Source organism: Procambarus clarkii, chromosome 37 (genome assembly GCF_040958095.1).
Source record: "Procambarus clarkii isolate CNS0578487 chromosome 37, FALCON_Pclarkii_2.0, whole genome shotgun sequence".
Lineage (NCBI taxonomy): Eukaryota > Metazoa > Arthropoda > Malacostraca > Decapoda > Cambaridae > Procambarus > Procambarus clarkii.
In genome coordinates this window covers 19,271,903-19,288,322 of record NC_091186.1, presented here as the reverse complement: position 1 = coordinate 19,288,322, position 16,420 = coordinate 19,271,903, and the positions used below count along the sequence as shown (strand labels likewise).

At 46.5% G+C, this 16,420-nt stretch overlaps 1 protein-coding gene across 22 annotated transcripts in view; it reads left to right on the top strand.

The window, feature by feature from the left end:
* The window catches only part of ClC-c (chloride channel protein 3), a 165,057-nt gene extending 149,193 nt beyond the window's left edge, over positions 1-15,864 (top strand). For 21 of the 22 annotated variants that reach the window (XM_069337220.1, XM_069337218.1, XM_069337213.1 and 18 more), the window contains 2 exons: positions 1,024-1,237; positions 7,550-15,864. In XM_069337220.1, coding sequence (XP_069193321.1) covers positions 1,024-1,237; positions 7,550-7,640 — 305 coding nt within the window. In that variant the 3' untranslated portion in view covers positions 7,641-15,864. The remainder of the gene's footprint in view (positions 1-1,023; positions 1,238-7,549) is intronic. The other variant, XR_011230662.1, reaches the window with a different exon arrangement.
* Positions 15,865-16,420: the final 556 nt, after the last annotated feature.

Here is a 16,420-nt window from a genome sequence, read left to right as displayed (position 1 = left end):
TATTGGCATGCCACGGCTTCTGGGTTCGTGGACACGCTTTCGGTTGCTCCGGTTTCCTTCTTCCCTGTTCGAGGGTGCGGGTCTCCCAGGTCATCCGCGGGGTTCGTACGGCTCTCCAGCCTGTGGTCTATCTCCGTGCCCATGACGTCCGCAAGTTCGCGGCTCTTGCCGCCATCTTTGGTACTGTGTCCTGGGAGAACGTTTGGGCACGGGGAATTTGGCGGTCGAACAGGGTCCTTGGCTGCTCGTTAACTTGTACACGTTCCTGGGCCCAGTCGGGCTTGTGTCGCTTTGGTCGGTGGATGCGGCCTGTTGTCTCGACTTCAGGTTGAGTAGTGTGCAGCGACCGCCTCCCGGGTCAGTCCCTATTCTTTTCCTCTGTGGGTAGTTAGCTCTGGGGAGCCATAGGGGCCTCCCGCCCAGAAAACCAGCGTTGATTGTAATGAAACGCCATTTTCTGGGTGAGTCCCGGAGGCTCCCCGGATTCCCTCCCTCCCTCTGGTTGGCGTTTTTTCGCGTGTTTTGACATCCAGTCTCAGAACTGGGGTGTGGATCGCCGGCGTGGTAGGTCTGGGGCTACCCCTTTCCCCTCCCGGGAAGGGGGGAGCTGCGTAGACAGCGGCACGATGACGGGTGACGTCATACTAGTTTGCTTGTTTTTGTTTGGGGTGTTCTATCCACTCGTTCGGTTTTTGGTTGCAATTTTCACCAGAACAGGGGTTTGTTTTGGGATGCTTACCTTTCTGGGTGCCTAACCCGGTCGATGGCAGACATAGAATGCTTCCAACCACACGGGGGTTTCTATAGGCCATTGCTCCCCTTGCCTTTCTAGAGGGGGCCAGGTTCTGGCTCATGGTCCCCGGTAGGCCCATAAGAACTCCGTACACATAACTGATGCCAAAGTCTGACATTAGCATATCAGCCTGGTAAGCTCCTGGGAGCCTCCGGGACTCGCCCAGAAAATGGCGTTTCATTACATTCAACGCTGGTTTTTTCATGTTATTTAATTGGTTACGGTTACAGATCAAGCCAAAAAGAACACAGAAGGCATAGTGGGAGAGTCAGTGGTGTTATTCACAGCATCTGTCCCATCGCCGTGGATGGGTCCTCCTCCTCTCCGCCTCCGCAAAATCTTGGATCTTGCTCCTATTACGATCACTGATCAAACTCCAATGGAGACAGTGGTGGACATGTTTAGAAAGCTGGGGTTGAGGCAAACTCTTGTCACACACAATGGGTAAGTCATTTTTGTATCATTTTACTTTCTGCTTTCTCACATGTGTTGAAGTGTAGTTATGCAATATTTTTAATTGTTTTTTTTTGTTTTTTTAATGTATAAAATTGGGACCATAAAACTTGGAAGTTCCTAAAGTCTCAGTCATGGTGCAGGTTTTAGTGAAGATTCTCATAAAAGGGTAAAGAGACCTATGCCTACATGTGTAATGCCCGGCCTAAGGCCTAAGCCACCTAAGGGATAGGAAGATTTGGTATTCAATGTTGCTTATCAATTTCAGTTTACAAAGAAATTTGACGGAGATGGTTAATGTACAGAACCTTGCAGAATATTATTGCATTATGGTGGACGGAAAGAAAAACAGTAAGGTGTCTCCAATAATTATATCTTTTTAAACAAAGAGGAGTTACCGAATACATGACTTGAAACAGAACAAAAAAAATAGAAACCTACTCTGGCAACCAATACTCTACCTTGCATGCAATTTTGCTTTGCTACAATTTATCAATTGGGTTGTAGCGAATATTACAACGTATAAAATTATTCCTGACCTTTGTGTTTTTTGACAGTTTTATAAAATAAATGTAGTAAATTTCCCTTATTGAACTAAAGCATCAACTATGGAGAGTCGTGAAGACTAAACATATAAATCTTGTCAGAAATTTCCATAACTGAACCAGGATATGAAGAGGAAAAGGTGTGTTGGAAGGCAGAAGACATGGAGTTAAATGTAAACAATGAGGTGAGGGAGCCCTCCTGTCACCTACACTGTTCTTGATTATATTATGGCCTTGGTGTCAGGGGCAAGTCAGTACATCAAGTCCTTCACCACACACTACCACCAAGAATGCTTCCTATTATCTCCATTGATATGGATAATGCTCAAGTGCATTTAGGTTCTGAAAATGGTTCAGATACTGCTTAGATTTGTTATGGTGTGTAGATTATATATCTGGACTGAACATTGGCTAGTTTGTAAGTTATGACATTTATATCATCTGATGGGGGTTCTTTTTTATGTGGCTAATGTACATTAACCACATAAACATTAACCACATAAACATGTACATTAACGTTGAGCAGAAAGGTTTTAGGAATCTTAGATGTCATTGTTTTCAGACCAATGTTGGTTGTAATGCTATTTCTGGGGGGAGCCCCTTCGGCTCCCTGGAGCTTACTAGGCTGATATGCTAATGTCAGACTTTGGCATCAGTCATGTGTGTGGAGTTCTGTGGGCCTACCGGGGACCACGAACCAGAACCTGACCCCCTCAGAGAGGCATGGGGAGCAATGGCCTATAGAAACCCCCCCGTGTGGTTGGAAGCATTCTATGTTTGCCATCGACCGGGTCAGGCACCCAGAAAGGTAAGCATCCCAAAACAAACCCCTATTTTGGTGAAAATATTGCTACCAAAAGCTGAACAAATGGATAGAACTCCCCTAAAAGAAACGAGCAAGCGAGCATGACATCACACGTTGCCGCACCGCTGTCTGTGCAGCTCTCCCCTCCCCGGGAAGGGGGAGCCCCAGACCTCTTGTGCCGGCTATCCACCCTTCAATTTTAAGGCTGAGGTCATGTGCTCTGGCTCCGGTGGTTATTTCAGCACTGTACCTAGTGTGTGGTGACTGTCTTCTAGGTGGTTCAGAAGCCGGGAGTGATTCTCCAGTACTCGGGCTGCATGCGCCTAGGGTTTCGTTCCCTAGGTGCCCTATAAGTACTTCCCTTGGGGCTTGGGGCCACCTTCCACAAGTTCCTTGGGTTCTGCCTCTGCTGGGCCATTTACTGCTTGGTTTTCGGCCACCCTTTGTGCTAGGGTGTTCTGTCTCCTTTGTTCGCCTTCGGGTAAGGGGCAGTTTGCACTGGTAGGGGTGCAGGGTACTGCGCAGCTTATTTCACCAATCATAATGGCCGGCTCTGTTCTGCCTGAGTACGTTGTCCTCTTGTGGAGTTTTCTCTTTCTTTTTGTTTGCCTGCCTGGTGGGGGATCTGCCTTGGTTCTTGGCCCCTGTGTACTCTTCCTTCTTCCAGTGATTTCCCCTGCTAGGTCTTCAACCTAGCCAAACCTAGACTTCAACCTAGTCTACCAACCTAGTCTAGGTTGTTTGGTAGATTTGGGCTCCGATTAGCAGTACCCTGCCTGGGTTTCCCTGAGCGTGAGTTCTGTCTCAGGACCCTGGGAATTCCCACAGGGACGCGCGGGTCCTATGGATGTGACCCTGGCGTCCCCCCCCTCGCTCTGTGCGAATTCAGGGGTTGTTCTGTCCCCTTGTCTCAGGGTGACTCTTACTGTTTTTACCCCCGTCTGCTGTCTGTGGGGTCAGTGGCACCTTCGACCCGGTGCCTTGCGAGTTTTGTTGCTTGTTTTTGGCTTGATTACCCAGTTTTATGCTGACTTTGCAGGTGCAGGTAGCACGGGCATTGCACGTTGAGTTTCAGTGGTGGCAACGCGCAAGGTTGTTTGCTCCCCGGAAGCCCCGAGGCTGCCCTGTTTTGGTTGGTGTGACTGAGCTTAGGGGTGTTGATCGCTTCAGTTTTGTTTCCTTCAGTGCCCCCTTGTCTTTTCCCTGTTGTGGTCTAGTCTGGTTCCCTCCTTCCTCCCTGCATCCAGATCCTTACCGTTTGCGGGTTCAGGGTCGGGCAGGAGCTTTGATGGTCTTGAAAGTCGTCGAGGATTTTCCCCTTCTGGGGGAGCGAAGGAGGCATTCAAGCCTGGTCCTCCAGCCGTGTTGTATGAGTCTGCCAGTGGACTGCCTTCCTTAGTACTTTTCCAACTGCCCTGGATTTTTCTTGTGAGGCTGGGGCTTTGGGGGGACGGCTCGTCCCCGGGGCCTGCCGTGTGGGTTCCCTGGCCTTTCATGGGCTTGTTGGTCCTGGGGTCTTGGGTCCCATTGGACCCTGCCAGAGTTTTCTACCCTCTAAGCGGGGCTTGCGATTACGAGGAGTGGGGTTTTTCTTCCCCCCCTCTCCGTACGAGTTGTTGGGCGTCGGCCCTTCCCTGGGTTCGGTTCCTTGTTCCTTGGGTCTGTCGTTCCGTACTGGTGGTGGGTTCTCTTTTCTGTTTCTTCACCCATCTACCTTTGGACGGGACTTTTCTGTCTTGTTCCCCTCTTCTCGGGGTTCTACATGACTTTTGGTCTCGGGTGCGACTATATCTTTCTGTGCCTTCGTGCTTAGTGCTTGCTTCTGTGTGTTTTCGAAGATCCGAGAAGGTTTTTACTTCTTCCCGTATTATTGGAACATCTGTCGTCTTCCGGTCTGGCTTCCCTCCAGTCCTTTCATGGGCTTGTTGGTTCTCTTCCGTGCTTCTTCTCGGTTTTCGGTCCCGTGTCTTTCTTTTGTAATGGTGCAATGGTGGGGGTGGATGTTATGAGGTAAATGTTACTGTGTCAAGATGTTGTGTGGTGACATTTTGCTGCAGTTTTCATACTGTGGATGTGTGTTGGGGACTGGTTGTGGCATTTTGTTTGGCCCTTGCGTGCTTCTTCCTGGGGCCTTCCTTGTTCATCTGTGTTATTTGTTACAAGGGGGGGGGGGGTCACGGCCCTGTTTTTCGTGGTTTTCTCTGGGTCAGTTCTTCCTTGCCTGTCTTGCAGTGCCTGGCTTAGCCCTTCCATATACGTTGGGTTCCCTGTCCTCACCTAGTTGAGCTTTGGCTCTTTAGTCCTGCCTCTCACCTGTCACTCACCTGACATCTTCGTGGCCTCTGTACCGAGGCCACGAAAATGTCAGGTGAGTGACGTGGCCTCGTTGTCCTTACCTAGTTGTGATTGCAGGGCTTGAGCTCGGGCTTTTTGGTCCCACCTCTCACCTGTCATTCTACTACTGGTTCCTGAGCCTACTGGGCTCTAACCATTATACGCTTAATGCTGTGTGTGGAGTCGGCCTCCACCGGATCACTTCCTCTTGCATTCCTTTTGTCTCTTACTGACACTGAAATACTTCTTTCTGATGTCTCTATGGCTTTGCGCACTCCTTTCCGTCTGTGTCCCATGGTGTGTGTGCCCCTTGGATTTCTTTGTCTTTCTCTGCCCTATTGATTCCTCTGAGAATCTTGAATGTGGTGATCATGTCCCCTCTCGCTCTTCTGTCTCCCAGTGATGTGAGGTTTCTTTCCCGTAGTCTCTACTCATAACTCGTACCCCTCGGTTCAGGTACTAGTCTGGTGGCATACCTTTGCACCTTTTTCAGTTTAGTCTTGTGTTGGGACATGACCATCAACTCTATGTTGTTGGCATGCTTTTTGTTCCCGTTTGCTACCTGTCTTCTTCGTTCCGCATCTTCTTTCTACACTCTTGTCCCTAGCCGCTGGTGCTGTTCTTCTGGTCTTTTTTCTTGTGTTTTTATCTTACACATTGTGTGTTTTGTTTGTGCCTTTTGGTTCTCCTATTGCCAGGTTTGGGTTCCTGGTTTCCTAGCTTCCCATGCCTGTTGACATTTTCAGGGTTTCGCGGTGTCCCTTCTCTAGCGTCACACATTGGAGCCGTAGTCTCCGATTACTGGTGTCCCACCTGCGTGCTTCTTCTTGGCGGTGGTGTGGGGTTTTTTGGCGGTCCTTCCTTTTCCTTCCGTCCCTTCTTTGGTAGCTGCATTTTGTTGGCTTGGTCTTGTCCTTCTCTTGTAGAGGTTCGGGGCCGTCATCATGCCACATACTGTCGCCTCGTATTGTGTGGCGCTGGCAGAGCCGCTTCCGCTTGCTTTTGGTGTTGCTGTGCCTTCTGCACCGTTTCGCAAGCTGTCTTGTGCATTGTTTCACCTCCGGCCTGCTCATATGCCACCTGAGCCGTCCTGGTCATTGGATAGAGTACTCTCTCTTTTTTTCTCCTCGGTTTGTTGTGGTCCCTTCGGTTCAGGTTTGTTTCTCAAAGGCTCCTTTTCTGTTGGCATTGGCCTCTGGGGGTCGGGTCGGGAAGCTTCATGCCCTCCTCCGGCACAGGGGTTTCTGCTCCTATGATCATGGCATTGGCTTTGTTTGCAGCCATCTCCTTCTTTTCTGGCATAGAATGAGACTGCTGCTTTCCAGAGGGGTCTTTGGGTTGTTGTTGTTTGGTTAGGCCGGGGGTGCATCATGTTTTGTGTCTGGTTGTGGCACTCCGCCGTTCTTTGCGCACCATGGCTTATGTGTCCTAGGACGCGCTTTGGGTTGATCCGGTTCCCTTCCCTGTTCGCGGGTGCGGGTCTCCCAGGTCGTCCGCAGGGTTCTTCAGGGTAGTCAGCCTGCGGTCTATCCCTGTGACCCATGACGTTCGTACATTCGCTGCTCTTGCTGTCGTCTTAGCGGCATGTCCTGGTCTGACATTCGGGCGCGGGGATTTGGGCAGTCGGACAGGCTCCTGGCTGCTTGATATACAGTATAGTGTCCGTTCCTGGGCCTTGTCGGGCCTGTGTCGCTTTGGGTCGGCGGTTGTAGCTAGTTGTCTCGCCTTCGAGTTGAGGTGTGAGCAGCGACCGCCTCCCGAGTAAGTCCTTATGTTTTTCCTCAGTGTGTAGTTAGCTCCGAGGAACCGAAGGGGCTCCCCCAGAAAACCAAAGTTGAATGTAATGAAACGCCATTTTCTGGGTGAGACCTGGAGGTTCCCCGCATCCCTCCCTCCGGTCAGTGTTTTTTTTTTGCGTGTTTTGACATCCAGCCTCAGAACTGAAGGGTGGATAGCCTGCGTGAGTGGTCTGGGGCTTCCCCTTTGGAGCTGCGCAGACAGCGGCACGGCGACATGTGATGTCATTCTCGTTTGCTCGTTTCTTTTAGGGGAGTTCTATCCAATTGTTCAGCTTTTGGTAGCAATAATTTCACCAGAATAGGAGTTTGTTTTGGGATGCTTACATTTCTGGGTACCTGACTCGGTCGATGGCAGACATAGAATGCTTCCAACCACATGGGGGTTTCTGTAGGCCATTGCTCCCCATGCCTCTCTGAGGGGGCCAGGTTCTGGCTCGTGGTCCCCAGTAGGCCCACAGAACTCCATACACATGACTGATACCAAAGTCTGACATTAGCATATCAACCTAGTAGGCTCCGGGGAGCCTCCAGGTCTCACCCAGAAAATGGCGTTTCATTACATTCAATGCTGGTTTTTTGGTGTTGATATTTCTGGCGTTTGTATGATGATGGCATAGCAGTTATTCCTCACAGCTGTTTGTAAAGTAAAATAAATTGACTGATATGCCATCATCATTATAGATGACATGATCTTGTTATCTATGATGAAGGCATATTAGCTAATTTATTTTAATTTACAAACAGCTGGGAGAGATTATTTGTTGTTGGTGGTGGTAAAGCACGTGTTATTAACTGAAACGAGTACTGTTTTGTCTTGCAGTCGGTTGTTGGGAATCATCACAAAGAAGGACGTTTTGCGTCACATCAAGTTCCTGGAAAGTGAAGATCCAGAATCGGTCCTCTTCAACTGATTACCTCACATCACTTGGGCTCAATCACTCACCTTGTTTTAATTTATTATACATCTTTGAGGGGTATTGTTCAAACTGTACCGCCTCATTGGGTGTGTACGTTGCCCCTTGGGTTAACAGATTTCTGCCACGTCTCACCATGTTTTCTTAGTTGCCTATCTGCCAGGTTCAGGGATGAATCCCACTTGATGTAGGATATCCTTCAGTGATGAGGCTCAGCTGATGGGCAGGTGTATATGCCAAATAGTTAAATGAATACAGTCCTTTTATCAGTATATTTTTATAGTATTGTGTTCCAGATGTACAGACCTCCTCTGATGTGATAATGTGTCACACTCTGTATCTATTTAATGTACAGCACTATAATGAGGAGGATTAAATTATATTACATATATCTGTATATTGTGCTATTTATACTACCTTTTCTTTGGCTGGTGTATATTGCTTAACACTAAGGAAGCCACCAGGAGCTTTAAGTAAGCCATCCACGGTGGCTTTGAGTAAGCCACAGTGGATGCTGGAGTCCTGCAGTCATCATGTAATGGTCACTGGTGTTCTGCTAGCTGTGCAAAGATCAAATGATTGTTATTGCTTCCCTGGAGGGATTATATGACTTTTGCTAGTCCTCTGCCATAACCAGATGCCTCTTTGTGTTCCTTGTTAGTAGCTTGAGGCCTACTGGTGGCCCTTAGGAATGATCAGATACTTGTGAGTGAACCTCGGAAGTGACCAAGTGCCCTCTGGTGGTGCTCGGCAGTTACCAGTTGTTTATCCGTGATTCAGAACAGTAACTGGGTACCTGCCTGTGGTTCATAACAGTAACCGGGTGCTTGCTGGTGGTCCACAACAGTAACCACATGTCTTCTGGTGGTCCACAGCAGTAACCACATGTCTTCTGGTGGTCCACAGCAGTAACCGGGTGCTTGCTGGTGGTCCACAGCAGTAACCGGGTGCTTGCTGGTGGTCCACAACAGTAACCACATGTCTTCTGGTGGTCCACAGCAGTAACCACATGTCTTCTGGTGGTCCACAGCAGTAACCGGGTGCTTGCTGGTGGTCCACAGCAGTAACCGGGTGCTTGCTGGTGGTCCACAACAGTAACCACATGTCTTCTGGTGGTCCACAGCAGTAACCACATGTCTTCTGGTGGTCCACAGCAGTAACCGGGTGCTTGCTGGTGGTCCACAGCAGTAACCGGGTGCTTTCTGGTGGTCCACAGCAGTAACCGGGTGCTTGCTGGTGGTCCACAGCAGTAACCGGGTGCTTGCTGGTGGTCCACAACAGTAACCGGGTGCTTGCTGGTGGTCCACAGCAGTAACCGGGTGCTTGCTGGTGGTCCACAACAGTAACCGGGTGCTTGCTGGTGGTCCACAACAGTAACCACATGTCTTCTGGTGGTCCACAGCAGTAACCGGGTGCTTGCTGGTGGTCCACAACAGTAACCACATATCTTCTGGTGGTCCACAGCAGTAACCGGGTGCTTGCTGGTGGTCCACAACAGTAACCACATGTCTTCTGGTGGTCCACAGCAGTAACCGGGTGCTTGCTGGTGGTCCACAACAGTAACCACATATCTTCTGGTGGTCCACAGCAGTAACCGGGTGCTTGCTGGTGGTCCACAACAGTAACCGGGTGCTTGCTGGTGGTCCACAACAGTAACCGGGTGCTTGCTGGTGGTCCACAACAGTAACCGGGTGCTTGCTGGTGGTCCACAACAGTAACCGGGTGCTTGCTGGTGGTCCACAACAGTAACCGGGTGCTTGCTGGTGGTCCACAACAGTAACCGGGTGCTTGCTGGTGGTCCACAACAGTAACCACATATCTTCTGGTGGTCCACAGCAGTAACCGGGTGCTTGCTGGTGGTCCACAACAGTAACCGGGTGCTTGCTGGTGGTCCACAACAGTAACCGGGTGCTTGCTGGTGGTCCACAACAGTAACCGGGTGCTTGCTGGTGGTCCACAACAGTAACCACATGTCTTCTGGTGGTCCACAGCAGTAACCACATGTCTTCTGGTGGTCCACAGCAGTAACCGGGTGCTTGCTGGTGGTCCACAACAGTAACCACATGTCTTCTGTATCTATTTAATGTACAGCACTATAATGCTGTACATTAAATAGATACAGCAGGTGGTCCACAGCAGTAACCGGGTGCTTGCTGGTGGTCCACAACAGTAACCACATGTCTTCTGTATCTATTTAATGTACAGCACTATAATGCTGTACATTAAATAGATACAGCAGGTGGTCCACAGCAGTAACCGGGTGCTTGCTTGAGGTCCACAACAGTAACCACATGTCTGCTGGTGATCCACAGTAGTAACCGGTGTCTGCTGGTGATCCACAGTAGTAACCGGTGTCTGCTGGTGGTCCACAGCAGTAACCAGTGTCTGCTGGTGGTCCACAGCAGTAACCAGTGTCTGCTGGTGGTCCACAGCAGTAACCAGTGTCTGCTGGTGGTCCACAGCAGTAACCAGTGTCTGCTGGTGGTCCACAGCAGTAACCAGTGTCTGCTGGTGGTCCACAGCAGTAACCAGTGTCTGCTGGTGGTCCACAGCAGTAACCGGTGTCTGCTGGTGGTGCACAGCAGTAACCGGTGTCTGCTGATGGTACACAGCAGTAACCAGTGTCTGCTGGTGGTGCACAGCAGTAACCGGTGTCTGCTGATGGTACACAGCAGTAACCAGCTGTCTGCTGGTGGTGCACAGCAGTAACCAGCTGTCTGCTGGTGGTGCACAGCAGTAACCAGCTGTCTGCTGGTGGTGCACAGCAGTAACCAGCTGTCTGCTGGTGGTGCACAGCAGTAACCAGTGTCTGGTTACAGCAGTAACCAGTGACACAAACTAGTGTCTGCTGGTTACACTGCAGTAACCAGCTGTCTGCTAGTGGTGCACAGCAGTAACCGGTGTCTGCTGGTGTCAACAGTACCCACTGGCTCACAACGATTATCAACACTCCACAAGTGATATGGGTTGTTGTCATCATCAGTGACCATATTAATGTCAATGTCTACTAGCAGTGACTATATGACTGTCAGCTGTTACTAGTTGTGACCAGATACTTGTCTAGTTACTAGTTGTGACCAGATACTTGTCTAGTTACTAGTTGTGACCAGATACTTGTCTAGTTGCTAGTTGTGACCAGATACTTGTCTAGTTGCTAGTTGTGACCAGATACTTGTCTAGTTACTAGTTGTGACCAGATACTTGTCTAGTTACTAGTTGTGACTAGATACTTGTCTAGTTACTAGTTGTGACTAGATACTTGTCTAGTTACTAGTTGTGACCAGATACTTGTCTAGTTACTAGTTGTGACCAGATACTTGTCTAGTTACTAGTTGTGACCAGATACTTGTCTAGTTACTAGTTGTGACCAGATACTTGTCTAGTTACTAGTTGTGACCAGATACTTGTCTAGTTACTAGTTGTGACCAGATACTTGTCTAGTTACTAGTTGTGACCAGATACTTGTCTAGTTACTAGTTGTGACCAGATACTTGTCTAGTTACTAGTTGTGACCAGATACTTGTCTAGTTACTAGTTGTGACCAGATACTTGTCTAGTTACTAGTTGTGACCAGATACTTGTCTAGTTACTAGTTGTGACCAGATACATGTCTAGTTACTAGTTGTGACCAGATACTTGTCTAGTTACTAGTTGTGACCAGATACTTGTCTAGTTGCTAGTTGTGACCAGATACTTGTCTAGTTGCTAGTTGTGACCAGATACTTGTCTAGTTACTAGTTGTGACCAGATACTTGTCTAGTTACTAGTTGTGACCAGATACTTGTCTAGTTACTAGTTGTGACCAGATACTTGTCTAGTTGCTAGTTGTGACCAGATACTTGTCTAGTTGCTAGTTGTGACCAGATACTTGTCTAGTTACTAGTTGTGACCAGATACTTGTCTAGTTACTAGTTGTGTCTAGCTATTTCTCTAGTTCTATTAGTTACTAGATGAGTGACTAGTAACAAGAAGTGAGCTCCTGCTCATTGTCAGCAGCCAGACAATGTTTCCCTGGTCACCAGCAGGGCTGGGGTCACACCTGGTCACCAGCAGGGCTGGGGTCACACCTGGTCACCAGCAGGGCTGGGGTCACACCTGGTCACCAGCAGGGCTGGGGTCACACCTGGTCACCAGCAGGGCTGGGGTCACACCTGGTCACCAGCAGGGCTGGGGTCACACCTGGTCACCAGCAGGGCTGGGGTCACACCTGGTCACCAGCAAGGCTGGGGTCACACCTGGTCACCAGCAGGGCTGGGGTCACACCTGGCCACCAGCAGGGCTGGGGTCACACCTGGTCAGCAGCAGGACTGGGGTCACACCTGGTCACCAGCAGGGCTGGGGTCACACCTGGTCACCAGCAGGGCTGGGGTCACACCTGGTCACCAGCAGGGCTGGGGTCACACTTGGTCACCAGCAGGGCTGGGGGTCACACCTGGTCACCAGCAGGGCTGGGGTCACACCTGGTCAGCAGCAGGGCTGGGGTCACACCTGGTCAGCAGCAGGGCTGGGGTCACACCTGGTCAGCAGCAGGGCTAGGGTCACACGCTGGGTCTAGGTATCAAGGAAACACTGTTTACAGACTTCACCAGCAACCTGCTGCTCGTTCTTCTCTCCGCTCACTTGCCTAAGGTTTGTGGGAATTGAGGTACTCGCGTATACGTGCGTAGCTGACCTGAAGTGGCATGCAACTATAAAATGGCTTCCTTTTAGTTTTTTTTTAATGAATGATAGGGTCCATAGTATACCTGCATTGTATACATTTTATTATTTATTGTGGTATTTGTTTTACTTTGCTGAATGTTTGAATGTGCAGTGTGTGAGTGGTAATTATTAAGGCTATTGCATTAGTTTAACGAGTCTGGCATTATTTACACAGAGTTCTCTGCTGCTGTCTTGTTAATTGTCTACTGCCACACTCCTCACCCTCTTGCCCACTGGTCACTTTCTCTAACCCATCCTGCTCCTACTCCGGTTATTATCCCACTCTATCCTCCCTATCCTCTAGCTACCCTCCTCTCCTCACTATCTGTACCCCTCCCTATTCTTCCCCTCACACTCTCTACCCTGCCCATTCTCCTCCCTACTCTCTGCAGCCCCCTCTCCGTCCTTCTGTTTTCCCCTTCTTTCCGATGCCGCCTCTCCGTCCTCCCCCCACCCCCCCACTCTCAGCAACCCTCTCTCCATCCTGCTCCCACTCTGCAGTCTTCAGTCACACCTTCCTAAACAGGAACTGTTTTAGTTCTTGTCAAACTCAACCAAGAAGATACATTTCAGAATGAGAGTTTAGCATTAGCATTGGGGACACTAATCCTTAAATTGGCTTTTTGAGGTTTGTGTAGTCGAGGCTAAGGCTAAGTTCACGTGGTCACCTATTTAGTTTTTTGCGACACAGTGGTGCTTAACCTGGCTGAAATGAACATGAAACATGAAACCTTCAAGTACATGTCGCACTGTGGAAATAATTAGAAATATGCAATGATTTTGTACATTGAGCAGTATAGACAATGTGATACACAGCAGTTTATCATATTCCTAATTACTGTATTTATCTAGTGAATAACCAAATGGTAGTGTTTGACACGCGGCACTTTACAATGTTGAGGATGCTCTCTGTGTCCGGGGCTAAGGAAAAAACACACGTGGTGTCCATTAGGTAATGCTTAAAAAGCACCCAGTTGTTGCCCTGCCAGACTGCCAAACTCATATTGAGGTGAATGGTCTGTGCACTGTGAGCTGGATGCATCACCACCAGATAGTCTTGCACCTCTTGCCACAAATTCATTAGTTAGCTTTGCTATATATTTTATCTGCAGGTCTAATATGATGACTCAAGGTAGCAGGGTCCAAGATACGTTGCTTCAGAAACACTGACTAATGTGGGAAACTGGGTTACTATTAAAAAAAAGTATATATAGCCATATTTAGCACTTTTCTGATATTTGTCCTGCAAATAAATAAATGGTAGTTTGTTGTCTATCTTAAGTGTTTGAGTGGAAAGAATATTAATATTCTTAGAAATGGACTTAGCCCCTTCTTTTGATTATTACTATATTTAGAACGTTTTGAAACTTGCAGGAAAAAAAAAAAAAGACGCATTTTTCCTCAAAGGATTAAATATCTTCTTGTGTAAGAGGTTGTGAGTGAGTTATTGAGTGAATTATGTGTATGTGTGATTGTGTGTGTGCATGATGGTTATGTGGTTGTGTGTGATTATGCATGTACTAAGAGTTTTGGTTGTGTTTGTGTTTGAGTGTGTTTGGGAGTTTTCATACACACTGCAAGGCTGTGTTTTCTGCATATTGGTAACAGAACTGTTAATGTAAGTTGTCATATATTTAGAGCATGACGCCAGGTATTAGTGAGATTGAAATAGTTTATTAATTGATAAGCAATTTGAGAAGTTAAGGAGATGGATGGGGATAGGTACATGTAAAGACTAGTCATAAGGTGCAAAGGCAGAGTCACGTAGAATACTTTTTTTATTTTTATTTTTTTTTTTTTGTAAGAAGGCAGTAGAGAAGCAGATGACCTGTGTTAATTGTTAGCAGGCTTCAGGCTCTCCCATTCCACTGTTTGCCTTAAGCTTTACCTTACTAGCTGTTCCCTGGAATAAAATCTTTAGACTGGTTTAAAACCAGGTAGTCAATTATAAAATGATGAAGGGTGAAGAGCTGCAGATCATTGCCAAAGCATCCATCCTTACCCAGTGCTTGAGACCGGCGGATATTGCTGGTTGGGCTCGGGGAGAGCGTGCTGCCTCTGCACCACTCTTAGTTTACATTGTGTGGAGAGATGTGTACTGTGGTGCTGTGAGGATCATGTATCCAAGTTAGCTGTACATATTGTCAACAAGGATACAAGACTTAGAAATTTGTTGAAGTTGCCCTGGAAAAAGTTATATACAAACTGAAGTTCTTTATACAGTTCAGACAGTTCTTTATGTTACTTGGTAGTAAAAGTTGTAAAGAAATTATCGTGTTTAGCTTAATTTGATTTGGTTGTCATTGATGTAGTGAATTAGAATGTACCTATGTGTATCCAAGCAATGGTAACCATGTATTGTGCAAGATGGTAATGAATTGTGCATTTGCATATTTTTCCAATTAAAATTAAAAAAATTCAATTAGTTTAATTCTTCAGTGTCCAGATATTATCCAGGTAGATAATACAGGAAACTTTATTGTGGGTAATGGTAGATATGTCTCATCTCTCATTCTACCCAATTTATTGGCAGATTTACCTCGCCTCTCACTACTCAGTTTAATGGTAGCTTCATATCACTTCCCAATCTACCCCAGTGTAATGGTAGATTTATCTCGCCTCTCATTCTACCCTATTTAATAGCAGATTTACGTCACCTCTCACTCTACTCAGTGTAATGGTAGAAGTACCTCACTAATACACTATCCAATATAATTCTATACACATTACCTCTACTTTCACTACCAAGGATACATTTCATGTCAGCATGTCCTCTTTTTTTTTTTTTTTTTTTTTTTTTTTTTTTTTTTTTTTTTTTATATAGTTCACAATGACTAGTGACTTCTTGGTGGCTTTTACTAATTCTATTTGCTATGTAAACGTACCGTCTTAGTGCTTTCTTTTTATAATTATATATTTGAGTAATATCTGTACATTTATGGCTATTGGTCTACTTATTTAAAATGTTAACAATCCATGTATATAACATTATCTGGGGGTTTGCTGCTTGATAATATTTAGTGAAGTTGTTAAGAAGTCAAAACATTCAGATGGATAGAGATTTTACACTGTTTTATATTGTTTTTAGTATATTGTGTATGGGCTGTACTCACCTAATTGTGCTTGTGGAGGTTGAGCTTTAGCTCTTCGATCCCACCTCTCAACTATCAATCAATTGGTGTACAGATTCCTGACCCTGTTAGGCTCTTATCATATCTGTGGACCTCGATGCATGATTAGCAGGTGCAAACACACCTAAGAAAAATCTCAAGTGTAAAGGTTAACTAGTGAATATTCTTATGTTTATATGGGAACAGTTGAGAGCCTTGAGTAGAACTTAGAGAAAATATAGCATTTGAAGTCATAGTGGAAAAGAATATTTTGCCTATAAATAAAGAACCATCTTATTCACTGTTCATTACTGTGTGTTTCATTGTCTTGCATTGACAAATTGTCATTATTTCTTAGCTATTGTGTAAGAATGTAATCCAAGAAGTGCATAAAATAAAAGAAAAATGTATTTGGGAATAGTCATTAATCAAAAATATAATCTCAAGTGTATATTATGGCAGAAAAATTTGTCAACTTGTAGTGCATGAAACACCCTCGAATTACACAATTTTTTAGGGCGATTTCACTACAAGCGTAAATCACGCAGTGATAATTTGCCCCTTATGTGAAAATCTACTACTTTATAATGCTTGTAATTTTTTTAATGTTTAATTGCTATCATGAGTTTTGGATTTCTGATGTATAAATACAGGTAAGATCATGCTTGTTGATTGTATTGTCAATAAAATAATCATACTCGAACATGTTCAAATGGTAAGATGTAATCATACTCATTCGAACTTGCTCAAATGATAAAAATACTGTGTTCAACATTTCCGTTCTTCTCGATGTCGTTATACTCAATAGCTGTCTTATCATAATCATTGTACAGAGAAATATGAGTGTGATGTTGCGAGTAAGAGTGCAGTATATGGGTTTACTGTGTGGTGTGCTTGCTGCACTATGTTTTACATGGTGAACTCTGAAACACACTCAAGTTTACATCTAATATATTACACATTGTA